Raw genomic sequence first — 27880 nt, 5'->3', positions numbered from 1 at the left:
TGGGGAAGACCTGAAAGCTCAGAGGAGGGTGCAGAGCCCCAAACTCAGCCCAGCGAGGCTGTGGAAGGTGCAGTCACTTTGGGGCTGATGGATAAAGCCACAAACCGTGCTGTTAGTCCCCATAAAGGTGAGTTTGTCACATTTCCAAGTGCTGTGGGCTCGGGGCCAAGCTCTAATGGCTTCATTGTTGTCGGGTTACAATGGGCTGTGATAAAATCTCCAGCTCTACAGAGCATTTCTGGCAGGGGTTCAGAGCAGCCAGCACACCTCGGTTCCAGCTGTGGCAGAGCACCAGTGGCCATCCAGGGCACAGCCACCAAACTCCTGTGGCATTCCAGTTTGGCAGTGATGCCTCAGGTTTAGCTTTTATGTTTTTCAGATTCTATTCTGCTTTAGTGTGTGGGTCTGGGTATCACGTCAGGGGATGCTGAGCTCTGTGCACACAGCAGGGAGACAAAACAATTCCTGCTCCAGCTGGGCACCAAGGACAAATGATCCAAATCCCAGCCCAGGAGCACAAACACCGTGGGCTGGAGAGAGAAAAACAAGCAGGGTGGGACTGCAGGGGCTAAAGCTGGAATGGGACAATGAACTGCAAGGTGAAAATGGAGCAGAACTGATCCCAGGGACAGAGCCCGTGCCCCTCGTGCATTTTGGGGCCATTTTGGTTCATCTTGGGTGCAGCCCTGGCTGGGCTCTGGTGCTGCCCAAGGTGGATCCATAGAGGCCTTTAATAAATCCCTGCTTTATCCTTTAGCTCTGTCCAGTCTCTGCTCCAGGGCAGCCTGCACAAGGCATCAGCAGTAGCCACACAGCACCAAGGATGCAAAAATCTGTTCATGAATAACTTGTGCTGGGCCTCTGAGTGAAGGATGATGTGCTGCACTTGGTAAGTAAAGTGTACGAGGTCTCACAGCTACACTGGTTTATTAATTTGCCTCGTTAATCTAATTTGCTACACTCTTTTGGGAAAGATTAACTGAATCATATGTAGGCATGAAAAATCAGCACAAGGGAAAGAAATGAGGAGGTCTGGCACAAAAAAAGATGAAATTCAAAATTCATTTTAAAAAATTGAATAAATGTTTGTGGTGACCAGAAGCTAAAATAACAAATATTTGTTATGAGGAGGAAAATTCCCATTTCCTCTGTAGATAGGTGGGAAACCCTATGGAAACCCCATGCAGGACTGAAAATGAGCAGAATTTAAAGATGTATGTGAAGCTGGGAACCACAAATTGCTGATGGGGTTCTGTGGTACACTCACATTTGTGCCTCTGTCCTTTTGTTTTCTCAAGTATAGATATGGCTTTTCAAGGAAAACAACAAAATTACAACATGTGAAAAGCAAAATGCTCAAACAAACCTTGTGGGTAGGTCACCACAACCCCTGGTAAGTCAGATGTGAGATAAACTTCCCTTGTTTACCTCATCACTTATGTGTGTGGTCAAGGGCGCATGATGCTTTGTTATTTTCTGTAAGCCAAACTGGGAGGAAGGAAATCATCCTTTCAGATTTTCAGCAATACAAATTTTCCAAATTTGATTTCCAGTAATACAAATTTTCTGCTTAAATATTTTACTTTAGCGGAAATTCTCTGAAACGAGATGGAAGATGTTGTCTGATGAAGAGCCAAATACAGATTCCAAGTCCAATTCACCTGATTTGGAGGTGGTTGAGACGCTTTACAGAGGGATGGGTTTCAGGATTTAACCCTTAATTCCACAGAGGCATTTGGAAGACTTGAGCAGGGCAGGGTTTTAGGGGTTCTCCCAAGCAGGGGTTAACCTTTGCTTTGTTTAAAGGGGAATTTCCAAAAGCCTCATGCAGGACATGAGAGGATAAATTTCTAGGCTGAGCCTCCCTGTTTTCCCCCCCAGAGCAGGCTCTCTTTCAGCAGCTGTTATGTTTGGCTGTTTTGCATGACTGAATTTCCATTCCCTGACTGCACATCATGTCCCAGCTTGGAGCTGCCACCAGTTTGAGACTTTAAAAGGACTGCTCTCTCCTAGACTTCAGAGATTTCAAATTAGAGCCTGTCAGAGAACTCCCAGCCCGATCCAATGGCAGATCTGAAGTTTCCCTCCCTTTGCTCTGATGTAAACCCTTGGAACAACCCTTTGAAAAGCACCAGGTCCTGGGCTGCCCCCACAGAATTAACCCAAGACAAGGGTCAAGACTTGGTCCCACCTTCAGGGTTTTGTAATCCTTTCATCATTATGACACTTTAAAAGTTCCTTTCATCATTGTGACACTTTAAAAGCTGTTAACTCCTTAGTTCACCTCATTTCAGAATGTTTCCAGCCAGGCTGAGTGTCTGCCTCGTTGAAATGGAGCATCACCATCATTTCTCACTCAGATGTCTCAGAGGTCATGGACCATCTCAGCTCCTGCTGCAGAATATCTAATACCTGAAAATAATTGAAGGGAACCTTTCTGAGACTGAAAGTCCTTTATCAGCTGGGAAGGTGTGGATGGATGAAGCCTCCTCAGAGCCCATATTCCAGAGCAGATTGTGGAGGGTTAAGGAGCTCAGGTGATGCCCACAGGAACGCAGTGGGGACAATAAACACTGCAGCCACCAGTGAAGGCTGCAGCTCCCCCTTCCCCTGCCTGGCACTGCAATGATTGCCACCATCAGCACCAGCACATGTGGCTTCCAGCTCGGTGTCCAGCCCTGCCACTGCTCCATGTCCCCTCCCATCCTGTCCCCAAAGCCTTCCTGCCACCCTGGCACCCTTCTGCTTCTCTCTCCCTTAGCTGTCCCATTCTCTCCCTGTAGAAATAAACCACTTTTTTCCCTGGAAGATTTTTAGTGCTTTTGCTTTGCAGAGATCAGTGTTCTCCCCGAGTGAAGCCCAAAGCCTGTGAAGGAGTTGGCTGTGCCAGACAGGAATTAATTCCCTGTTTATTCCCAGGCGGAACCAGTGGGATCCACCATCCCCTGCCTCATGCTTGGTGTTTCTCTGTTGCAATGGGATCTGCTTGGCTCTCCCACCCTTCTGTGAGGGATTTTAGAGTTTTCTTCTCCTTCCCTGCTGAGTCAGCAGTGGGATGAACGTCTGGGCTGCTCAGTGAGGGGGAGGCACAGTGCAAGGACTGAGGAACCTGGGGACAGAGGGGATTGCTGGAGGGTCTCAGGGGGATGCCTGGGAACCAACACTTCTGAGATCCCCAAAAAGGAGGTGAGCACCAGATGCCAAATTCTGATCCCCGTCTCGTGGCATCAACTCAGTGATGAGTTTTAGGGTAATTTGTTTTTCTCTCTGCTCTTAGCCACGTAGAGTGATAAATGGTTCACAATCAGAGATCCCAAGCTGGAGAATTTTAACAGCTTCAGCAGAAGATTCAGCCCTAAGTTTGCCTCCCCCAAACACACAGCAATGGTCAGAAGGGTCCTGTCACTGCACATCCATCATGGGGCAGCCACACATCCCTCTGCACCCACACCTCCCTCTCCCTGTCCCTGCCCTCCCACTGCAACAATCAGACCTTTTCCAAAGACATTTACCAGCTCTTTCCCTGTTCAAAATCCTAAAATAATTGTCAGGAGCTATTTAAAGCCCTTCACAGCCCATGGGTACAAACAAAACCCTTCTGGGAGAGCCCAGCCTGGCTGTTTGCAACAGGACACACAAAGCTCAGTCACATTGCCTGGGAAGCTCAGGCACTCCTGAACATGCCTGCAGCTTTGTGTGCCCATGGATCATGAACCTGCCCTTTGATAATCTGCCCTGGTCACAGGCAGAGCAGGTTTGGGTAATGCTGGCTCACCCTGGTGGCTTTTCCAGCTTAAATTGGTGAAAATGCTTCAGCACAAGGGGTGCATCCCACAGCAGGGAAACACAGAGTGCTGTTCCATGGGGCTGCTCAGGGTCTGGAGGGGGAACAGGCTTTGGATGTGGAAACAGGGAAACACAGGTGTGGAAAATGAGCAAAGGGTGTGAGTGAGCCTGGGAGGAATCCAGCTGGAACATCCAGGGGTTTACTCAACAGCAAAACAGGCTGCAAAGAGTTTTTCAGGCTGGGTGGGGAACTGGAAACACAGGGAGTTTCTTGCCACAAGTGCTCTACAGTGCACAAATGTCAGCAGACAGACTTCCAAGTGGCTCTAAGGTCACTCCTATAAATAAATCATGCCGGCCCCGAGGAGCCCTGCAGAGCTTCCCAGGAAATGTGCATCCTGGCAAATTGGAGCTGAAAGGGGAGACAGGTAATGACTGCTCCTTTCAATGCTGCAGGAACAGACAGCTTCAGCAGGACCAACAGTGGCTCCTCCAGTTTTTCATCTCTCTGATGAATAATGCAGCACATCCCATGAGGGGATGGGCAGCGTGTGCCAACAAACTGACACCAAACACCAGCAGGGCCAGGGCTGCCAGGGGTGGTAAAAGCAGGGATGGATTCACTGCACAGGAGCTGTGTTTGCACACTCAGGTGTGCTGGGGTGGCTCATCCCTGGCTCTTTAACCAGGCATCACCCAGTGCCCACCTGCAGCTTGACCTGGATCCCTGCACAGGATCCTTACCTGGATCCCCACACAGAATCCTGACCTGGATCCCTGCACAGAGTCCTTACCTGGATCCCCACACAGGATCCTGACCTGGATCCCTGCACAGAATCCTGACCTGGATCCCTGCACAGGATCCTTACCTGGATCCCCACACAGAATCCTGACCTGGATCCCTGCACAGAATCCTGACCTGGATCCCCACACAGGATCCTGACCTGGATCCCTGCACAGGATCCTTACCTGGATCCCCACACAGAATCCTGACCTGGATCCCCGCACAGAATCCTGACCTGGATCCCCACACAGAATCCTGACCCGGATCCCCACACAGAATCCTGACCTGGATCCCTACACAATGTGAGGAAGGAAAAAGGGCACTAAATTCCTGCCACCCAGCCCTGGGGCACACCCTGCAGATGGACCATCAGTCTGCATGGCTGAAGGACCAGCAAAGAGGCAGCTGCTTCTTTTTTCCATGTTTGGGAGTTCATCTGCAAACCAGACTGGGGTGCCCATGCAGAGGGTGATGTCCCATATATATATATATATGAGATGGGATAAATCCCCCAGGCCTGCAATGCACCCCGTGCCACTGCTGAGAGTAAAAACCACCCCTGCAAAGGAAAACACAACATGTGGGCAATCATCTGATTACATGTTTTAATATTTCTGCAGCACAGAGCTCGCTATAAACTGCTCTGCAAGCAGAGCTTGGGGTGCTGAGGAGGGGAGGCACCAGGGCTGGGGCAGGCATTGGGGGCCATGCAGGGTTTGCATGTCTTGTAATCAACTTCCATTACATTGAAACCACCCACTGTTCTTCCAGGAAATCACTGGATTTCAAAAGAATAAACCATAATTATTTTTTTTAAGTACTATTATTCCATCCTTATCCTAAAGCTTCTGCTGACCTCCAGCAGCACAGATCAGATCCATGTAACACCCTTTAGCCTCAACCCACTTTAAAATATTAATCCTCATGCACGGCACAGCATTATTATCCCTTTCCCGTGGCTGGGGAAGGCTTGGCAGGGATAGGGGACGAGCTGCTGGTGCTCAGCCAGCAAGGGGAAAGCAGGATGGCAGAAAGGATGCGCTGGGCAGAGCAGGGGCTGGGCAGTGCTGAGCTCTCTGCTCAGCTCCCAGGGCCAACCCAGAGGGATGGCAACACCCCAGGGCATGAGGAACTCAGCAAAGCCACTGCAAGGCAGGAATAATACCCACCCTGTTTGGGGAAAACTGTGTGTGTGGTGTTTGCAGGCTCCCAGGATGAGGGAAGAGATGAGGATCTGACTCCATGTTTCAGAAGGCTGATTTATTATTCTATGATATATTATATTAAAAGAAAATTATATACTAAAACTATACTAAAAGAATAGAAAAAGGAGTCATAAGAAGGCTGGCAAGGAAAGGAATGGAATGATAATAAAATCTTGTGACTGACCAGAGGGTCCAAGCCAGCTGACTGTGATTGGCCATTAATTAGAAACAACCACATGAGACCAATCCCAGATGCACCTGTTGCATTCCACAGCAGCAGATAATCAATGTTTACGTTTTGTTCCTGAGGCCTCTCAGCTTCTCAGGAGGAAAGATCCTAAGGAAAGGATTTTTCATAAAATGTGTCTGTGACAAGCATGTGTATTAAAATACTCCCATGGTAAAATTATCTGTGCCATTTTTTGAGTTGACATTAAAAATAGCTACATAGGAACGCAAAACAACCTCTGATTTTAATTGTTTTGCTTTGGAAAATAGAGGGGATGGAGCAGGTTTCCAAGTGAGAGAGAGCTGCAATAAGAGAGAGTACACAAGCTTCATGATTTTTCATAAAGGATGAAAACTGTTGATTAACCTGAAAATATATCAGGAAAGGTTCACTGTGGACTGAAAGGACTGAAACAAAGTGGTTTAAATAGAGAATTTATGATCAATACCAGTTTAGAGTCCATAATGAGCTCAGCTGCAAAGGGGTGGCAGACACCTTCCCATCCTGCAGGAGCAGGAGAGGGATGAGCCAGGCTCCTCCTGCCCTCCCACTCATCCAAAGGCACCCCAGAGATGTTGCCAGTAGCAACAATGAGAGTTTCACCTGCTCAGAGCTCTCCCCTCTGCCTGAGCAGCTGCCTGGGCCCTGCTCCTGCTGCACAGGCCGCACCAAAGGCTCTGGGCCTCACACTCTGTCATGGACATGTTTTATTAAAAATCCTTTCCTTAGGATCTTTCCTCCTGAGAAGCTGGGAGGCCTCAGGAACAAAATGTAAACATTGATTATCTGCTGCTGTGGAATGCAACAGGTGCATCTGGGATTGGTCTCATGTGGTTGTTTCTAATTAATTAATGGCCAACCACTGCCCCACGCCGTCCCACAGTGTCCCTCAGGTATCTCTGTGTGGCAGAGCCAGCCCCCAGCCCGCTCCACGGCCTCTCCTGCCATCCCAGCTCCCCTGCAATTCCAGCTCTGGAACTCCTCTGTGCCTTTCCTCTGTGCCCAGTGCAGCCCCAGCTCTGCCCAAACACTGCCTGGCTTTCTCAGGGTGTTACCCTGGCCTAAATCATCCTGAAATGTGGATTCTCAGGGATGATAAAAGTGCAGATCTCCCCTTCCAGCACCTGTAAAAAGTTGTGCTTGGCTTCAGTACTTTGCATTCTCTCACCTTCCTCTGAAAAAATATCCAGGTTTTTTAGCTTGTTATTCTGAATCCATTTTTGAAATGACAACTTGAGTCAGTGCCTTTTGTAACTGCAACTGAAAAAATAAAAAAGGGTAGATGAAATATCTGCAGAGAAGTTTGCTGAAGCAGAAAGAGCCCCACACAATAGCAGGTGTCAGTCTGCACGAGTATTTCTGGCAAGGGAAAAGCACGGGCTGTTCAAATCAGGGATGTTTTGATTATCATTCCCCCCCACAATGACTGTGCAGTTACAGCTAAGAATTATCCAAAGGTATTAAAAATGATCGTTGCCAAAAACAGTAGGAATAAAGAAATTGTGAGGTAGAGCAGTGGAGGGTCTGGCTGCGAGGGAAGGTCCCACACAGGGAGTCCCTGCTTGCTCAGAAAAGCTGTGGCTGCCCCATCTGATTTTGTAGGGCCCTCAAAACAATCCTAACTATGAGATGGAAAAATAAAATCAAGCCAGTTGTACTTAATGACAAAGACATGGACCATGAAACAGAGAAAATTAGAGAAATAGGGGAGCCAGGTGCTGTGAGCTGCTGGTTAGCAGGGACTCCACACCGACCCAATTCCCTTGCTCAGATGTGATTCCCAAGGGCCAGCATGAAATGAGCTGCTGTGGAGTTTCTAGGACAGCTGGATCAAGGGAATCACTCAGCTCTCCCTGCAAGGCTGGGTGTCACCAGGGTGCATTTCTGGGACACAGGTGGATTTCTGTAACCTGTGCCAGCTTCAGCTGAAGATCAAAGCAATGCCACAGCTGTGCCTCATGTGTGCTGGTCACTCCAGCTGCAAAGGGACTCACTGCAGGGCTGGGGCTGCCCCTGGCACCTCCAGGGCTCTGGAAAACCCTGTCTGAGGCAGGCAAGAGCCCATCAAGAGCCTGGGGTTAATTCCATACCATCAACCAGAATTTGGGTTTGAAATTACCCTCCTACAACACTGAAGGCTGTTTTTTAATCTGGCAAAACCAATCTCGTTCCTGGGGAACATCAGCACAGAAGAAGTGCCCAGGATGGGCCCCAGCCCTGTCCCATGGATTGCACACAGAGCACCCACACAGGCTGCAGAAATGATCTCTCAGTGCTCCATAGTTTTTTATTGCCTCACCTGCTTTGAATTGCAAGTGCTTTGATAAATGAACTGAGGAGTTCCCCAGCTCCTCCTTGCCATGGGTGAGCAGCTCAGTGGGAACTGCCAGAATTTACAGGGTGATTTTTCACAGCAGGGCTCACTGACTCCCTGCTGAAGCCTCAATGCCTTTTCCTGCTCCTTTATCCTTGCAAACTCCCCGCTCTTCCAGCAGCAAGGCACAGATACTTTATACATTTTGGGAGATGGGCTCAACAGGCAATGTTTGAATTTGGGTATAAAAGCTTGATTTAAGGAGTTTTGTGCAAAATCAACAGCTCAGAAAGCAAACATTCCCTGGTAGCAACCTGTAGGAGAGCAGTTAAAAATGGGAATAGCAGCACTGGGCTTTGTGCATCCATAACAGGGAAAGGCACTGGGTTAAGATCCCTTAAATGTGCCAAAGCCAACAATTCACCTGGGTCTGGACAATTCACAGCCACGAAAAAATGGCAGAACAGGAGCAAAACCCCCCTCAACCACCAGGGACAGGTAAGAAACCTGCTGCTAAAGCAACAGCCTTAATCCCACCAAATTTATCATTATAAATATCATTCTAATCATTATCATGATAAATGTCTGATTGATCCTTAGAAATCAGACATCTATAAGGATAACTGGCACATCCTCCATCCCACCCTAGCAGGGTGGGATCATCCTCCACAGGATGAGCAGTGTGAGGGCTCTGGAGCTCCAGGATGGGCACTCCTGGGAGTCTGAGCACAGGGACAAGGGACTGGGGACAAGGGACTGAGCTTTCTCCTGTCTCTGCTCAGGGATTTATTGTGGGGCACTCTGAAATTCAAGGATTAGAAGAGCCTGAGGTGTCTCTTTCTGAAGGGTCCTGCTCAAAAGCACCTGCTGAAACCAAGCTCCATTTCTGTGGGAATTAAAACTCCCCCTTTGCATGGCTGATACACCCATGGCAAGTTCAGCTTTCTGCTCTTCCAGGTATCCAGGCTGGATGAAATTTAACATCCCTGCATTAAGGGTTATTGGGAACAAGTGACAGCTACTTTAACACGCCCAAAGTCAGCAGAGCATTCACCTTCCTGCCTGCCAAAGCCTTGTATTATTGCAGAGCAATATATTATACTTAGAAAATATATAATATAATATAATATAATATAATATAATATAATATAATATAATATAATATAATATAATATAATATAATATAATATAATATAATATAATATATAATATAATATAATGTAATGTAATATAATATATTAAAAATACAATACATATATATTAGTAATATAGTATAGTAACAGTAATAAATAGTAATACAGTAATATAAAGGAAGTATGGAGGGTTTTGATTCCTCTCGTGTAGGTTCAACTCCTGCTTTTCTAAGTATAATATATATTAAAAAATATATAAATATATATAATATATATTAAAACATATATAATATAATATAATATAATATAATATAATATAATATAATATAATATAATATAATATAATATAATATAATATAATATAATATAATATAATATAATATAATATAATATAATATCTATAACTAAATATTTATATATAAACATAAAAATTATAATATATAAAATACAATATATTTATAATATTATTATAAAAATTATTTATCATTATATATAGATATTTAATGATTATATAAAATTATATAATTATATATATAAATATATATACTATACCATAATATATAGTATATATTTATTATAAAATTATATATAATATTATATAAAATATATAATATATATTAAAATATATTATATTTAATATCTATAACTATATATATATATATATATATATATATATATATATATATATGATACTTAGAAAAGCAGGAATCTAACCTACACTCGAGGAATCAAAACCCTGCATACTTCCTTTATATTCCTTTCTAGTAAGGTCAGCACTACTACCATGCAAAACTAATCTTTATCACTTAAAATATATCACATCAAATATATATCACATAATATATATGTTTATATTTAAAGCAGAGAGGTTTAAACATTCCATATTCTATGACTCAAACCTCTCTACAGGTTTAAGATAAAAATTTTGCTGAGCACCAAGCAGTGCCTTCTGTGCTACCTCTCTGCTCAGGCTAAAAGTTACAGCCACAGCATTTGGGTGATATCATCCTGTTTAAAGCACTTTTCCCTAAGTGCTGAGTATGAACATTTTATTTATGGCTAAAATTGGCTATTTCTTATTAATATCACAGACTGCCAATGATCCTTGCTCACAGCTACAGCAGCCTCTCACTCTTGAAAATGTGTTAAAAATCACAAACTGCCACCAAAAGAATTGTTGGAACAATCCCCATGGTAGAAATGGGCTTTCTGAGGTGAAAACTATTAGCAGTACTATTTTTCCTCCTTTGGAAAAAAAACTACATTTGCCCAAAGCAAAATGTTGAGCGGGAAAATAAATTAGGTAAAAGTAAAAAAAAAAAATATTGCTTATAATGGAAAAATTTCAAAACACCTGTGTGCTTATTCTAGTAGTTTATTCTACTGACTTGTCTCTTGTGGATTTTTATATTCCCCTTCCATCACCTTCTCCAGTAAAGCCAGAGGAAATAAATACAAATAAACACAAATCCACATGAGGGGAGCACCCAACTCTTCTCTTTAGCACCAGGTGAGAACTGAGAGCCCTGGTGCTGGCAGAGCCTGGAGCAGGGAACAGCAGGATCTGAGGAGAGCTGGAAATGATTCATGCAAACCCCTGCAGTGAGCTGGAGTGGGGCAGAGCAGCTTTCCCAGCCTTGCTGGCCTGGAGCTCCTTCTGCTCCTTCAGAGCAGGCACCCCTCCCTTATGCACCTGGAAAAGGCAACAAGGTGCTTTGTTTTCTCTGGATGATGCCTAGGGAAAAGACAAGGATGTGCAAGTTACCATCTTATTTAAAGGTCAGCAAGAGGAAAAAACTACTTTCCTAGGTGGAAAAGCCTCCTGTGTTTCCACTGGCACACAGCCTGCTGCTGGATTTACTCCTGAGCCACCCACACCACGAGCTGATGGGATTGTGATGATCCTTCTTTCCTGAAGGTAACTTTGCTGGATGCAGCTGACCTGCTCTGACATCCATCTCCATCTGCAGGGCTTGCCCTGGGGAGCTGAGCCTGAAATTCTCTCAGAATGAGGAGAACAATCTCCAGGCTGCAGCTCTGGGAAAGCGAGCTCTCCTGAACTTCTGCTCCTCCTGCCTTTGAAGCTCTCTGCTCCCACCAGGGGGAATAACACCGGCTGTTCCCAGAGGGGAATCCAGGGATCTTTGTGCACGGCAAAGGAATCTCCTCTTTTTCTTCTTTTAGGACCTTCAGTCAAGATGCTGCTGCACAATATAAGGTTATTTACAGTAAGAGTGAAGCAAGAAAAGCCAGGAGTCACCAGTTTGAACACTGTCACTCTCGGTTCCATGGGGTGTGACAGGCGTAGGGGTGAGAGCTCTGCAGGAGCCCCCCAGGGGGACAAATGGGAATTTGAGCCACAGGATATTCCTGTCACTGGCCTGAACACAGCTCACAGAATCCCAGAATGGTTTGGGTTGGAAGGGACCTTAAATCCCACCCAGTGCCACCCCAGCCATGGCAGGGACACCTCCCACTGTCCCAGGTGCTCCCAGCCCTGTCCAGCCTGGCCTTGGGCACTGCCAGGGATCCAGGGGCAGCCACAGCTGCTCTGGGCACCTGTGCCAGGGCTGCCCACCCTGCCAGGGAACAATTCCTTCTCAATATCCCACTTAAATCTCCCCTTCTTCATCTTCAAGCCATTCCCTGTGTCCTGTCCCTCCATTCCTTGTCCCCAGCCCCTCTCCAGCTCTCTTGGAGTCCCTTCAGGCACTGCAAGGTGCCCAAGTACTTACCAATTTACTAATGAAACAAATTAAATTCTGCTTTTTTCCCAAATCCATAAGCTACAGAAGCAGCACTATAAAGGCACATGCAAATACCCCCACAAATCTGACATGACAGAGAAATGTGTGTGTGAAACCACAGATATTGGAGAGAAAACAAAGCCAGAGGAAAATTCACCTCAGGAAGATTCACCTCAAAGGAAGCCAGAAACCAACACCTTTTTAGCTGATCTGCAGACTGCTCAGAGGCAGAACCATGGAAGAACCCAGCAAAGCAAGCCTGTTATCAAAAATAACCCTTAAAATAAACCTTGCAGCACCAAAAAAAGGAAAGTTTCAGACTGATTCTAGTTACATTCAGTGTACTCAGAAGCATCTTCCCACTTAACAGGAGTTTTATCCATTTGCTTATCTTATCTTGATGCTACACCAACAGTAACAGCTTCTCTTTACATTTTAACTCAGGACATGTCAGAGGCAGTGAAATGTCCCCAGAGACGTGAGACATGAGCTCCAAACCTGCAGAGTCATGAATATGCCAAAATTAACAATGCTCACAAGTCTTTCTGCCAACATGTTCCATCCCATAAGCAAAGACAGGACTTGGAGACTCCCAGAGTGTCAATCCAAGCTAATTTCAGAAATATTTGCTGATGCTTCCTTTTGTAAGCATATGTGATAGTTCTAATTCATTGAGGCTTCCCATATGGTGCATCCCTGTTCTTCTTACTATCAACAGTCAGAGGGGGAATAAATTTGGAAATAAAGGAAACAGCAGTTTCAGGTTTCTCACAATCAACCAGAAAATATTTTGTTGTACCAGGAAAACTCCAGGATTTGGAACAGAAGGACACAGAAACCAATTTTCAGTAGCTTTTCCTCAGTGCTGCCTTCCTGTCAGAGAGGACACAGCTACAGGCCCTGCTCCTGGGAATCACCAACAGGGACAGTCCAGGAGTCACACTGGAACCCTGGGGTTGCACAGGTGTGAAAATTCACAATTTGGGATTAAAGCTGCTCCCTGTGGCCTTCTGACAGATCTCAACCCACCATTGTTGTTTCTTGACAGGAATGTCAAGAAAACTGTGAAGTTGAAGCAGGTGTATTTTTACCAGAATATCCCCTACATTAAAAACAAAAAAGCCACACCCTTTGTCCTTATGAGTCAGCAGTTATGGGGAATGAAAACACCAGCAGGTAAGCACTGGCTGGAGGCACAAAATGACACACCTGTCCCACCTGCATGGTGCATGGAAAACCAAGCAGAACTTGTGACATTTTTTGTTAAATAACCCCAGAATTCAAAGATCTTGTACAAACATGTGTCAGGCATGGAAAACTCCCTCTGCCACATCCCCTCAGCCCCAGCCTGAACAAACCTCACACACTTCTGAGCTGCACTTCTGCTTCCCAGTGAGCTCCTCCACCACCCTGGCACCTGACAAGCATTAAAACCTGCGGTAGGATTAAATAAGATTTTATTGTCACATTGAACTGCTTTCTCAGAGATGTACATTTTGCAGGTTTCTGTGCAGAATAGAAATGAAGAGGGTGGCTGCCAACCTGTCAGTTGTGATTCCAGCATGGACATGCCCACACCTGAGCCACAGGTGCTCACAGGTGCTCACTCCACAGCCAGGTCTCTGTTCCAGGGATTGCAACACTCCAAGACAAAAATCCATCCAGTTAAGGCTAATGAGAACAACGTCAATTAGTTAAAACCAGAGCACTTGATGTTTAAAGATGGAACCACTTTGAAGAAAAGTGGCAATTTTAACATCTCATTTTTTTTTTTTCCCAAAGTTATTTTGCTTAATTTAGTACAGGTAAGGAGACGGTAATGAAAAGACTTTTGCCTATGGATATGATCCAGAAGACTAAAATTTCAGTGGGTAAACTGGAGATATTTAAAATTTTTCAGCAACTGCTTTGCTGTTCTGGGTGTAAACTGAAGAAGTGGCTATTGATACCTCAAAGTGATAAACGCTGCAGATAACCTCATCTTAAAATGTGTATTTTCTCATTTACACATCAGGGATAAAGTCCAATAATACAAACTTCTTAGTGGCACAATTTCACATATTTTGGGCAACGTTAGCATACAAGCAGTATTTAAATAAAAGTAAGTGCATCCAAACATGAAATTCTCTAAATATACCACACTTCATTTATCCCAAACGGCAGTTTTCTGACAAGAGCTGTAATTCAAATTAAAATAATCATTTACATGTTTCACCCAGAGGAAAAGAGGTAATAAACCCAGGGGACTCTCCAAACAATCTTCTCCTACCCTATCCCCTATTTATCACATAAAATAACTCATCTAGAAGCGTAAATCCAATACTCAGATGCAAATAAAATGCAAGTAGCAGTCTCTGATGTTTGCAATTTGCAGACTCCAAAGTCCAATCATGATGGAATTTACTACTTCTGTTGGTCATTTACTCCTGTATGTGCACTTCATATTTATGCTAAAAGAACACATGAGACAATAAATGAGGCTAGTGTGGCATAAAGTCATTGTAAACCCAGCGAAACCAGAATAATTCTATTTATGACATTCATCTGGATGATTTCCCAGGCATCCCACCCCCCCAAACATCCTTTACAGAAAAAAAGGCAACCATCAGTTGAAGTGAGACACATTCTGTTTGTAAAAAAGGTCAGACCAAACCCCTCCTCTGATGAGGGCATGCCCACAGAAGGAGGTTGACCACGTCTTTTCCTATCAGGCTTCTCAGAATTATCAAAATTTCTTTGCTTGCAAAGGCCAATTTGGCTTACCATAGAAAGCTATTCGGAAGGCGGCTGATATATTTATTATTCCCTTTCAAAAATTAAAATTCAAGGCATGATAGTGCAAGAGGTAAGTTTTGATTTGAGAACATTATCTGTAGACTAACTGTGCTTAGTTACTACATCCCAATTTATTGTCTTAAAGAAAATATGGCAACAAAAGCTACAAGATCTCTATAAATTTCATTTTGCCTAAATTTTTACCAGTACATCCATGAACCTCATCAGTATTAGTACAACTTGATTATCCTAATGATTCCATTATAAAACTTGCAAAATGTATCACAAGGTGAATAAACCATCTAGTGCAAGTCTTCTACATTTCGTGTGCACAGTAATCCTGTGTAGTTCATTTCCTCCGGGTCAAATCCCCAAAATCTCTCGGTAACAATTATGAAAAAACAGTGTCACGTGGATTTGTTCTGTTTTCCCCCCTATCAAATCTGAGAAGTCTGAGTGTTCCTGGAATCACCATCGGGATGTGCTGAAGGTCGTGACTCCCTTGTCTGTGAGTATTCACTGTCAGAGGACTCTGTGGGTTCGAGCAAATTCTCATAATCACTGTCTTCTGATTCGTCAACATTGTCAGGCAGCGCTCTTTGGGAAGATGGCATGGATGCTCCATTGCCAGAATATTTCAATCCTGCACTTGTGGAAACATAACTGGAAGACCCCACTGCCTGAGGCCGAGGCATGAAGATGCTGCTGCTCTCCAGGAGCCCGGGGCTGCCAGAGCTGTCGTGAGTGCTCGTGTTGAAATCCGAGTAGGGCGGGGGAGGATCGGACACGTCGGAATCCTCCAGCGTGCAGCCTTCCACAGCAAAGCCAGTGTAGGACATTCGGGGAACAAACATGGGTTCCACGTTATCTGTTGGCATTTGCCTGCTTAAAATTGCCTGCTGCATTCCTACAAAGCAAAGAACAGGAGGTACTTAATGCTCTCTTGGCAACGTGCTCCACATACCTGAGTGTGACCACCTCGCCTGCCCTCGCTTCTTTCCTTCTGCTTGTTACCAAATGCTCACCCCTGGCACTGCTTTCCAACTCCAGCACTGGATCCTGTCCTCTCAGTCTGCTCTACCCACCTTTCATACCTCTGATTTAAGGCTTAGGGAGTCATCAATACACTGCCCCTGACTGTCACATCAAATCTTGTTTAACGCTGCACCCTTCTCTTTGAGCGTGACAAACTCCCCGAAATTCAGCAGTGCAGCCTGAACCTCATCAGGATCAGCTCCATTATCCCAGTGATCCCTTTTCAAACCCAAAATGAGTCAGAAAGCAAATAAACTATCCAAGTGCAAACATGCTACACTTTCATGTGCACAGTCATCCTGTACAGATCATTTCCTCCGGTTTAAGCTCCCAAAAAACACAGCTACAGGATGTTTCCACAGCCTGTTGCTGTTTCCATCTCATCTTTTCTCTGTATTTTTCAGCTCCTTCTCACATCAAAAAGCACCTGTGCTAGAGCTCAACCTGTTCCTCTCTGCCTGTGTCTTACCCAGCAAAACTCAACTCATTTTTCATCCATAATTGATATTTGATATTGTATCTTAAAAGTATCACTTTGTACTTTCAATGCCCCTTGTGCTAGGGGACAATCTCATAACACCTGCAAAGAAATCACCATGTCTTCTTCTCTCAAATTATTATTTTAATAACTGCACTCACATTAAAAATCTAAATGATGGAATTATAGCTGGGAGTGTAGCAGGGTATCAGAACAAGAATGTGAAAGTCATCTTAAATGAGCTGATTTGGAAAATAATTTGAGGAAGACATGCACAAGAATAATGAACTGCAAGAGCTGCAAAAATGAGGAACACTTGCATCCTTCTGCAGAAAAGAAACTTGATTCATGTAAACTATAAATCAATATGCATGAGGTGTGCTCAGCTGAGGAGATACAGCTATGTATCATTTCATTGTAGTTGCTAAAAATACAACCAAAATATATGTAACTATGAACACCATAGTTTATGAAATAGGGAAAACTGGAGAAACCCTACAAAACACAAGGGATCTAATAATCATAACCTAAGGGGAAAGGGTGGAATAAGTGGGATTAGGAGGGAAGACTGAAGAAAGCATTTTATTCTTAAATGTGCCTAAGAGGCTGCTGCAGAAAGGTAAATTTGAGTACTGCACACGAGACAGAAGGAAAGACTTCCTGGCAGGAAGTTTTTTAAGCACTGGCAGACACTGAAGTTTTTGACTGGTTCCTAAGGGATTATTAACCAACAATCCTGCCAGAACTGACACTGGAATGTGCAAGGTGAGGGACACAATGGGATCAGCTCCATTTACTGGAGAAACCCCACATGGAGGTGAGAATCCCTCTGACCAAGTCACTGAGATGTCTCTTGGGAATGCAGAGAGCACTTTCCCTCAAGAGGCTGCAGAACAGCACTCCAGCTCTGGGCCACACCAGGAGAACAGCCCTGGCAGATTTCCTGGCATCTGGGAAGTGCACAGCACTCAGCAAAGCTGGAACATCCTGCTGCATGTACAGAACTATTGCAGTCATCTGGCAGCTGAAGTCTCAACTGCCTTTTATAATGGAGTGTTGAAGTCATAACCTGTTAACCCAAGGTTTGTAGGAACACCAAGCTCTCACACAACACTCCCACAGGAACTGGAATCAAACTCTCCCTTTTCCTCACTAAAACCAAGGAAATTCTCCCAGCATGGAGCAAGTGAGGGAACAGAAGGCCAGATTCAGTAATTAACTACTCACATCTAAAAATACTGCATGTTTTCTTGCTTCAGCCCTCTCACATGATTCTCTGCTCTGGCATCAATTCTCAGTCCAGCATTTGCATCTCCCTGGTAGTAGCCAGAGTTGAGCACTGACTGCTCTTCCTCCTCCTCCCCCAGCTTTTCCCATCTGTGCTGGGATCAGCTCCAGTCACACTAAATATCCACCTCTGCTTCCCCATAGTAGCAGCTCCCTGCCTACTTCATCTCCAGCCAAGCAGGAAACAGCAGTGACTCATTTACTTCCACCTTTCAAATGGTCCTGGGCTAATCCTGGCTCTGCTGCCTTATCTTTGAGATTCAAAGAAGAACTTGTGCTGACTAAAATGCTCATGTGATAACAGTGCCTGGAGAAAATTAAAATACCACTCACAGCAGGAGCAGCAAGCCCTTTGCAGAGTTTAGGGTGCTCACCCACCTAAACCCCCTTTTTGTCACACACTGCTTTGGGTAACAGGATACAGAAATAATAAAAAACACCTCATAGCTAAAATGACAAAATTTCATTATTTGCTTATCAAACATGGGTAAAAAGAGGAAGTGTTTGCTGAAATGTGTAATTTGCTTATGAATTATTTAGGTTTTTATCTTATTTCCCATTTGCCTGTTCTCTGCCCTTACTCTCTACCTTCAGTCTTCCCTTGCACTCACAAATTCAATTAGATCAGCAATGCCTCTTTGGAAGGAGCCTCACAAAACTTACCTGCTGCTAACCAAAGTCTCCTGAGGCCACACTCTGTTTTTAGGAGGGAAGGACAGTGTGGCAATCAGCCAAATGTGCTCACACAGCAAGGCTCACTGACTCAGGAAATCATGGAGCAGCAAAATGAGATGAGCAACACCTACAAAGATTTTCTTCAACACTGAGAAGTGATATTTCAGTGCTGAACATCTTTACCACTAAGTCAGGAAATGGGAGTGGGAATAAAGAGTTTATAAAACCATGGATAGATAACTCCTGGCCTGTGAGCACAGTACATTACTTCAAAAAGAATCTCTTCAGTATTTAGCTTTTTTTTCCCCTCACATTTCTTTTCCTACAACTGATCTTTTCCTGTGTTATTTCCAGAACTGACTTGCTCATTCTTTCTTTACAGTTGTATTTTAAGCTTGCTAACACTGGATGATTCCAGCAGGAAGACCTTCAACACACACTTTCACAGCTCAGGTGTTACTCAACACAAATCCATCATACTGCCCTTCCCACTGGGATGGTTTTTCCCATGAGTTATCAGCAATACAACAATTATTTTAACTCCACAAAGCATTTTCTCCTCACAGCACCTGCTTCTGAAAGAAAAAAGGTAATTAAAAGGCAACTTACTTATTTCTTGTTCTTTTTCATTCTTCTTTTGTGCGATTTGCCTTTTTAACTTGTTTACATCAGCTTGGAAAGATTCAACAACACGTTCACTTTTTTCTACATCTATACATACTGCCTGGGAGAAAAATGTAAGATATGCTAAGATTGGGCAAAAATGGAGGAAATAGTTTCAGGACAACATTAATAAAGCTAGTACCAGGCAAGAAGCCCTTGAAGCACAAAACTAAAAGCAGGATTTAACTGCAGCAGAAATATTCAACCTCAAGATTGTTTTCTTTACTGGCTGTTGCTGCATTATAGGAAAAGCATCTCCAAATAATGCATCATGAGATTTGCAATAAGATGCAAAATTGGTTGGTGTCCAACATCCCTGGAAGTGTTCAGGATGGATGAGGCTTGGAGCAGCCTGGGACAGTGGAAGGTGTCCCTGCCATGGGAATGAGAGGAGCTTTAAGGTCCCTTCCCACCCAAAGCATTCTGTGATTCTATGAAATTAAATATTGGCCACGATCACTTGCAGGGATGCTGATTCCACCACTGCCCTGAACAGCCTGTTCCAATGCCTGACAGCCCTCTCAGGGAAAAAAATTGTTCCTAATTTCCATCCTAAACCTCCCCTGGTGCAACTTGAGGTGGTTTCCTCTCCTCCTGTCACTTGTTACTCTGGAGAAGAGTGTGACAATGTCTCCCCTCAGCCTCCCTTTCTCCAGGCTAAGGAAGCTCATTTCCATTTGTCCAGACAGCAATTGAAACAACAGCAGGAGCACAGAGGACAGCCATGCTCCTGGCAAGAACAGCATCCCACAGCAATGCATTAGCTGATGGACACAGCTCTGAAGAGAAACTTTGCTATTCCCTGGAAGTGTGTGCCTTCCAAAGGAGGCTGGAAGGTGCAAATCCCCAGTGAGAAGGAGCAGCTCCCCCTGTGCAGGCTGGCTGCAGGGATTGCTCCTGGCTCCCTGCTCAGGAGGGAAGCAGCAGAGCACAGGCAGCAATCCCCCCAGGGCAGAGGCACAGGGGGAAAGCCTGGAAGCAGCAGATGTGTGAGCTGCTCCCCTGCAGCTCCCCTGCTCTTCACACAGGGCAAGCTGCGAGCTGACAAGCTCACAATGAGCAGAGCTGACACTCCAGGCATTCTCAGATGCTTTGGCACATTTGGAGCAGGATTCACTCATGCTCCACACAAAATGTTCACAAGTTTTAACTAACAGATGGTGCTCTGCTCATGCTCCATACCCAGAGCCAGGAGGCATTTTTAAACCTCTGCAAATCCCTACAGCCTTCAGCAGGGCTTCTCTTCACTGCAAACCCTTAAAAGTGACTAACACCTCCCCTAAATCACTAAGTATTAAATCCTTGACTTGCAAAAGAGAAAAATTTGGTGCTATTTGTACCAACCACTTTCACAGAGGCCACACAGAAGCACTGCAGAAGCTCACATTAAATAGAAACTGAAACATTTCATTTTAAAGTCAGTCTTATTTTCCTACAGTTCATGATAATTCTTTATGAGGTCTAAAAATCTCCATCTCCTCCATGCCTGCTTTAACCAAAGGATGAATAAAAGATGCCACATATATACAGACCAGTATGGAGTAAAGGATGTTACCTGTACTTTTTCCTGAAGTGCATTATAAACCTGATAGATAGCCCTGATGTCCTTCATCACTCCATCTTTGTCAAAAAAATCAGTACTAAAAAGAAAGCAGAAATCATATGTGAGAAAAGACAATACAGGCTTCTAGCTCATGCTGTCTTTGAATTCCAGTTAAGCAGTCTATCACTGTATTTTTTAAATGTATCTTATTGCTAAATATGCTATTTTAGCAATAGTATATTGTTAAAAAATGTACCATACTGTCATAAACAAAAATTTGGACAGCAGCATATTCAATACCAAAACTCCTTCTGGAACAATAAAGTCTCATTTGAATGAGATTAAACTTTTGCCAAAATCTTTAAGCTTGTGTAATTTCATTGTTAACAGCCAGAAAAGCTACTTTGAATTTATGGCATTTAATTGAAAATACTTAAGAAAACCATCAAGAATTCAATGCTTCTGAGGCAGACTCCAAGTGCACACTTGGAGAAATCAAGTCAGAATTTCCAGCCAGAAGGGTCCCAGCATGGACTGGCCACACCAACTCTGCTTTTCTGAAAATTGCACTGAGTTCCTTTGGCTCTTCTAAAAGATTCAATCTCACCAGGAAAAAAGCACACTGGGAACTGACCACTCTCCTCCAGACCTGGTTTTCTGGTTTTCAACATGCACATTTGTGTTATTCTCTGTCAGGTACAGAGAGCAGAGCCTGATGACTACTTCATTTAAAAAGGAGAAGTCCTTACCCATGTTCCTTAATAACTTTGGCATAATTCTGAGAAGTATTTGGCACTGAAGAACCTTTGTATTCCTGTTGGCTAGTGTTGCCTAGATTAGGAATAGTAAGTGACACCCTTTGATTATACCTGCAGAGAAGGTTCAGAAAGATTTATTAATTCAATTGAAAAAGGTTCTTTACAAAAGCATTGATATTATCCCATCCCTCTGACAATCAGAACTCATCTAATTTTAAAGCTCCTGCATTAGGTTTGTTATAAAAGTAGCTGAATTTTACAAGTTGTGTTCAAAATAAATGCAGGATCAAAACCCTTAATACAGAGCTACCTCTACACCTCCAAGAACCTTTATAATGTGCAAACTACCAGAGGTATATTCAGGTCCTCTAGAAGAAACATGGTAGTGACATTTGATGTCTCTTAAAATAGATTTTTTTTGTCTGATGACTTAGAGACTGGAAAGAATTTTTGTTCACCGTAATATTAATTTATAAATTATTTGCACCAAAAAAAAAAACCCAGAACAAAACCCCAAAATAAAACCAAACCTGTCATCATTAATAAGCACCCCAAGACATTGTTGGACTGACACAAAGCTCTCTTTAAGTGCAATTGTACAAACTCCTAAATAGTTTAAAAATAGCAGTAAAAAGCAGAACAAAGAATGAGCACTGCTTCACTGGCAGAGTTTGCTTACCTTCTGTTTGGTCTAAAAAGCACATATTCTAAAGCATGTGTGGAGTTATTTGCAGTGGAAATGAAGCTGAAGAGAAGGAAGACGAGGTCAGGCACTCCAAGGATGTGTGTCAGCTGTTTGTGGATGATGTGCTCTCTGTATGACATCTGCTGCTGAGTGTTTCTCCTGAATCTGTACCACCCAATAACGTTCTGCAATCAAACACATCAGGAAAAACCCACAGTGTTACCTGAGAGACACACATTTACCTTAAAGGGGCTGATATTGTGGTATCACCATCACCCAAAAGCTTTAGCACAAACTCAATTCCTCAAGATTTGAGTTTGAGATGGTCAATAGAGCCCTACACTTTTGGAGATCTACACTCAAATCCTTTGCATTTCTTCAGGGAAGTTAGACATTGCTCCCAGTTTAATCTAAGCACCACAAATCCAACAAATTCTGTACAGGATAAGCCCTGGATCAAAACAAACCATCAGATTTGTGAAGGAAAGTAATTATTCTAGTTAACTACCTTTGTTTCTCAAACCCACTCTTTCTAATGGATGAAAAGATAGAAAACTTACTTTTCTTCTGTCTTTGAGAATCCTGTCCAAACTCTCCTCATTAACTTTGCCTGCATAGTCATAAAAGCTTGAACAAAAGGGAAGAGAGAAAGGTAAGTACAAAGTTTATACACACATATTATACATAAAGTAAATAATTTCTACAAAGCAACTTCCAGAGCCTTACTTTTCCCACAGAAATGCACTGTGCAGTTTTGTTGTGACCAGCATTCTGTAAAACTCAGCTTTGATAATCAGAAGCCTATCAGCCCAGAAGAAATAAAAGCAGGGCCATTGCAAATGCAACTCCAAATCAATTTCTGGAGCTCCAATGCTGCCACTGCACTCACTTGGATGGATTCTTGATGCCAAAAGAGTCAGCAATAATTCAAAGTATAATGATCTTTCCAAATGGCTCTGCTTCCACAGCTGAACTCAAATCCTGACATGTTATTTTGTGGACAGAACAGATTTAGGAATTTATAAATCTACTTATGCAGACAGGTTTAGGTATTGAGGTAGATCAGAGTGCATGATAAAAGGAAGAACATTTGAAAATAGATTCCTCCTTGGTCTCTTTCAAAAGCTGATATTAACACCTAAAGCAGTGCAGGAAAATGCTCTGGTTTAGGGGTCTGTGACTTCAACTTTTGGGGGGTGGGGTAAAAAACCACCAAATCCTGAGCTCAGTGCTTGGCTGGTAAATAAGGGTGGAAATGCCATTTACTTCAAGGTGTAAGTTGTTGGGAAAACTCAGACTACAACTAATGACAAATTTGAGACACTATGTTATATTTACACAAATTTTTCAATTCATGTTTGCAATATTTATTTATAACCCTGGTGGACATCCAACTCTTTCTGTGTCTGTGCTTTATCTCCATGTGTGGAGTCTGCAGCATTTTAAATCACTGGGTTAAGAGTATCCTCTCTGTAATTATCAGCCAGCAAAGTGACTGACTGCAGCTTTTCTCTTTAATGCAACCACTGTCAATCATAATGTCTAAGCTACTGTGTCTTCTTAATTGGCTGGAAATCTCTCAAGATGAGAGGAGATTAATTGGGAATTCCTTCTCAAAAGGAATTCTAGACAGTGCTTTAGCAGCCAACACTGGGTAACAAGTGAAAACTATAGAGAAAATCTACATGTAAATAGATGGAAGCTGTTAAATAGAATATATTAGCCCCATATTTAATTTAAATTCTCGAGTTCAGAAGATCAGAAGGCAAAAATAACTGGAAAGCTGAAGATTGTACAATAATTAGGTTGGTACCACTAAGCACAAAGCAACTTGTTAACCCAGCAGGTTACCAGGGTTAGGGCACACAGGGACCCACCAGGCCCAGGCAGAGCCAGCCTAGCCTACAACATTTAAATTTAATTGAATTTCAATTGATTTTGACATTCCTCCTCATCATCAGAGTGATATGAGCTGACCTGACAGCTGCCCTACCTCCACAGCTGCACAGAAATCCAAACAGATGGAGAAATAAACCCCTCCAAGCTACTCTACAACTGTAAACTCCTGCTTTGCTTGTCATGGTTGGTGCCACTTGTGTGTGCTCCTGTAAAACCATCAGATGAGCAAACACTGCTGGGGACATTTGAAATGCTCATACATTGCAGGGAGCTCCCTGGTTTTATATTCTGCAGCCACCACTGCAAGACAACAAAAGAAGCTTACCTAAAGAGTTTTGAACAAGGCTCATGGTTATGGATTTCTGCAAAAACAAACAAACAAATGAAAAAAGTGACATGTGTCCAACTGCTCCAGGCAAAGAGAAATTACAGTGGCATATCTTGCATGAACTTTCCACACCAGAGCTACTGAGCAAGAAACATTTGTGTCACAGCACACACTGCCCTCACTGGCTCCACACGTGATGACACAGCACCACACACAGAAAACTGCCTTCACTTCATCATTTGATCTTTTACCTAGAAAAATATTTCAATAAGCAAGGCATACACTTGCTCAGATGCACAGAGATTTATCTGAGCCTCAAATACACACTTTTGATACTATTTGATAGTTACAAACTCCTCACAAAGGCATTTCTGATTTCTTTTTTCTTTTTTTCTATACCCTTCCACAACACCTTATTTGCATCCATCTACATTGTTTCTTACAGCAGCAAGGAATAAAAAAGAGATGGGGAAGGGAATCACTGATTGTGGTGTTTAAGGAGGCAAGGCAAACAGAATCTCTAATGAGAAAAGGGGTTAAAAGCAGTTTCAAAACATTTAGCTGCACTTTATAATTCTGTTACATGAAATATTAAAAAGTCAGGGCAATGCTTTTTCATTGAAAAGGTTGTGATAAATGCTAAGATGCTTATTTAATCAGCAAAGGTTGTAACATAGCAGCAACCTCAGAGGAGACTAAGAAAAGAGTAAAAATCCAATCTTACATTGCCTTTGCAACACCAAACATGACTTATTTTTATATATATATATATAAAAAAATACATGTATCTAGTACATATATGTATATATGCACTAGTATATATGTATCTAGTACACATACTATGTACACACACAAATATTGAAACAGCACCACTAAGGAGACACAAAAGAAAGTGAAAAGTCATCTGTGACAACAGTGCCACAAAACTGTCAATCTCATGAGCTGAACTGGCAGTTCAAGAGTTAATTTTGATGAATAAGTATTGAATCAAAAATGGCAAATAAAAAAATATCCAGCAGGTCTTGAGGAGGGGGTGATTTCCATTCTCACTGGAACCAATAATGTGGCAAAGGGGTGAATTTAAAAGGGAGCAGTTTTTAACTGCTGTTTGTGCTCTCACTGAGCTTCATGCACAGCCTGCTTTGTGGTCTGGGATCACAGCCACAAAGCCAGGCATTTAAGGAGGTTTAAATCTATTTTAACAGCTGGTTTTATACCCAGAAATAAAAAGGCAGTTTTCTTTCAGGGCTTTCCTATTTTCCATAAACAAAACATGCAACAGTCTCTCATTCATGTCTAAAACATCTCCTTCAACCAACACTTAGCAGCAAGATTTTGATTTTTGCTCAGTTTTCACAACACATCAGCTGTACAGAACTTGTGCTTATCAACAAATTGTCTGACTGATATTCCTTGTCCAGTCCTGCTGTGACAGTTTATGATGTCACCAACTCCCAGCCATCCATCCAAACCTGCTTCTGAAAATCTGCCCCTTCCAGTACCAGTAAATCAAGCAATAAATTAATTTTATTTTGAGCACATGCTGTATTTAGGCAACTGTATCAAGCAGGAAATTCCCCACAGTAATTTTTCCATCACAGAATGCAGACAAATATCTTCAATAAATAATCTTTCCTCCATAAAAGGAGGTGCATGAAACCCCTGTAACTTGCAAAGATTTGTTTCTTTTCTTCACATCTCAACCACAAACACACAGACACTGTGGCAAACGTGATCCTGGAAGTCTGACACAGACAATCCTGTGATTGTCTCACACCATAAAACAATTCTTAATGAAACCTGCTGAAAACATGAAACCTGAGCAGTGCCTGTTTCAGAACAACTCAGTTACCTCACTTACCTATCACTTGTAGGAATTCAGTGTTGCTGATCTGTGAATCACTAATGCTGACAGTCTCTTCTTGTCTCACCTCTCCCAGCAGAAATCCTTCCTGCAATTCAAAAAGAAAAATATTAAAAATAGAAAATAAAATCCACTACATGCAGTCATTTACTGTAACATTCTTAGCTTCAAACTGAAACAAAGATGAAGTTTGAAAGACACATCTGAGCTGCAGTGGGTAGAAACTGCCCTGAGGTTTTACCAAAGCTGTTTTTTTGCTTTTACAACACTGCAGGGATGGGCTGTCCAGAAGGAACACTCTGCACAACCCACACAGGGCAAACCCATCACAAAAGGGAGGGCTCAGCCCCAGATAAAAGGGGGAAAAGCTCCAGCAAAGCCAAGGGAAGAGGAGATCAAACCTGCAGGGACTTACACAAATTTTAGTGTAGAGACTGGGCTGGACCCTGACCAATGCCAGGGATTGCAAAACCCAGGAGGCAATTTAAAAGTAAGGCAATTTTAAGGTACATTAATTTATTCTCCATCCCTACCCAAAATAAAGGAGAGATTGAGCTGGAACCAGGAGGTTTTGGCACAAGGTGCAGAGGAAAAGAGCAAGCTCAGGCTAAAAAGGTGCCAACAAAACCCAGCGATTCGGGAACAGCCCAATCTGCACTGCGCCCGTGGCTGCTGGAAAATCCCTCATGGAGCTTTTACAGGAGCGTTTTCCTGCCACAGCCCGGGTGCTGCGGGAGCCACACCCCGCGGGGAACACCCCGGGCACCCCACATCCCGATTGGACACCCCACATCCAGGGAACAGCCCGGACATCCCGAGGGGAGCACCCCGGGTACCCCACATCCCGCCCGGACACCCCACATCCCTCTTGGACACCCCATATCCAGGGAACAGCCCGGACATCCCGCGGGGAGCCCCCCTGGTACCCCACATCCCGCCCGGACACCCCACATCCCGCCCGGACACCCCACATCCAGGAAACAGCCCGGATATCCCGAGGGGAGCACCCCTGGTACCCCACATCCCTTGGCAGCATCCCGCAGACCCCACATCCCTCTCCGAAACCCCACACCCCACCCAGACACCCCCACATCCCGGGGGCAGCATCCTGGGGTCCCCACACTGCAGGAGAAGCACCCCGGGCACCCCAAATCCCAGGGAGCAGCCGGGGCACCTCACATCCTACCCGGGATGGGGCAAACCGGGCAGCCCACATACCGGGTACCCCGCGGAGCATCCGGGGCACCCCACGTGCCGGACGCCCCACATCCCGCCCGGACACCCCACATCCCGCCCCGCTGTGTCCGTCTGGGGCCGCCCCCGCCCGCTGTGACCCGCGGCCGGGCCCCACCGGCGGCAGCGCGGCCTGGAAGCTCCGCAGCGCAGCCGCCGGCCGGGGTGCAGCGTGAGGGAGCCCCGCGGGCCCGGGGCGGCGGCGGGGGGCACGTACGTGGTCGGCGCTGCTGTTGGCGCTGCAGTAGCACACGGAGCTGAAGGTGTAGCCGGAGATGGACGCCGCCATGACGGACACACCGCCGCCGCCGCCGCCACGGCGCACGCGCGCCGGACGCAGGCCCGCTTCCGGCGGCGCCGCGGGGCGTCATGGGGGCTGTAGTCCTGGGGGGGACAGTGTGATCACCCATCCCCCATGGGAAGGGTGGGAAACTGTGGGAGCCATTGGAACATTGAGTT

The 27880-nt window shown here is 44.1% G+C and overlaps 1 protein-coding gene across 1 annotated transcript; it reads right to left on the bottom strand.

Annotated features, from left to right (window-relative positions):
• Positions 1–14170: 14170 nt before the first annotated feature.
• On the bottom strand, positions 14171–27760 carry ABRAXAS2 (abraxas 2, BRISC complex subunit). The gene is made up of 9 exons (XM_005490867.3): positions 27639–27760; positions 26186–26276; positions 24322–24358; positions 22658–22724; positions 22092–22282; positions 21404–21523; positions 20667–20751; positions 19058–19172; positions 14171–15880 (listed from the first exon to the last, which is right to left on the bottom strand). The coding sequence occupies exons 1-9, from the start codon at positions 27708–27710 to the stop codon at positions 15411–15413; spliced, it is 1248 nt and encodes a 415-aa protein (XP_005490924.2). The 5' UTR covers positions 27711–27760; the 3' UTR covers positions 14171–15410.
• Positions 27761–27880: the final 120 nt, after the last annotated feature.

This window comes from Zonotrichia albicollis, chromosome 7, assembly GCF_047830755.1.
Source record: "Zonotrichia albicollis isolate bZonAlb1 chromosome 7, bZonAlb1.hap1, whole genome shotgun sequence".
Classification (NCBI taxonomy): Eukaryota; Metazoa; Chordata; class Aves; order Passeriformes; family Passerellidae; genus Zonotrichia; species Zonotrichia albicollis.
The sequence above is the reverse complement of the archived record's forward strand: the minus strand, read 5'-3'. Positions and strand labels throughout refer to the sequence as shown.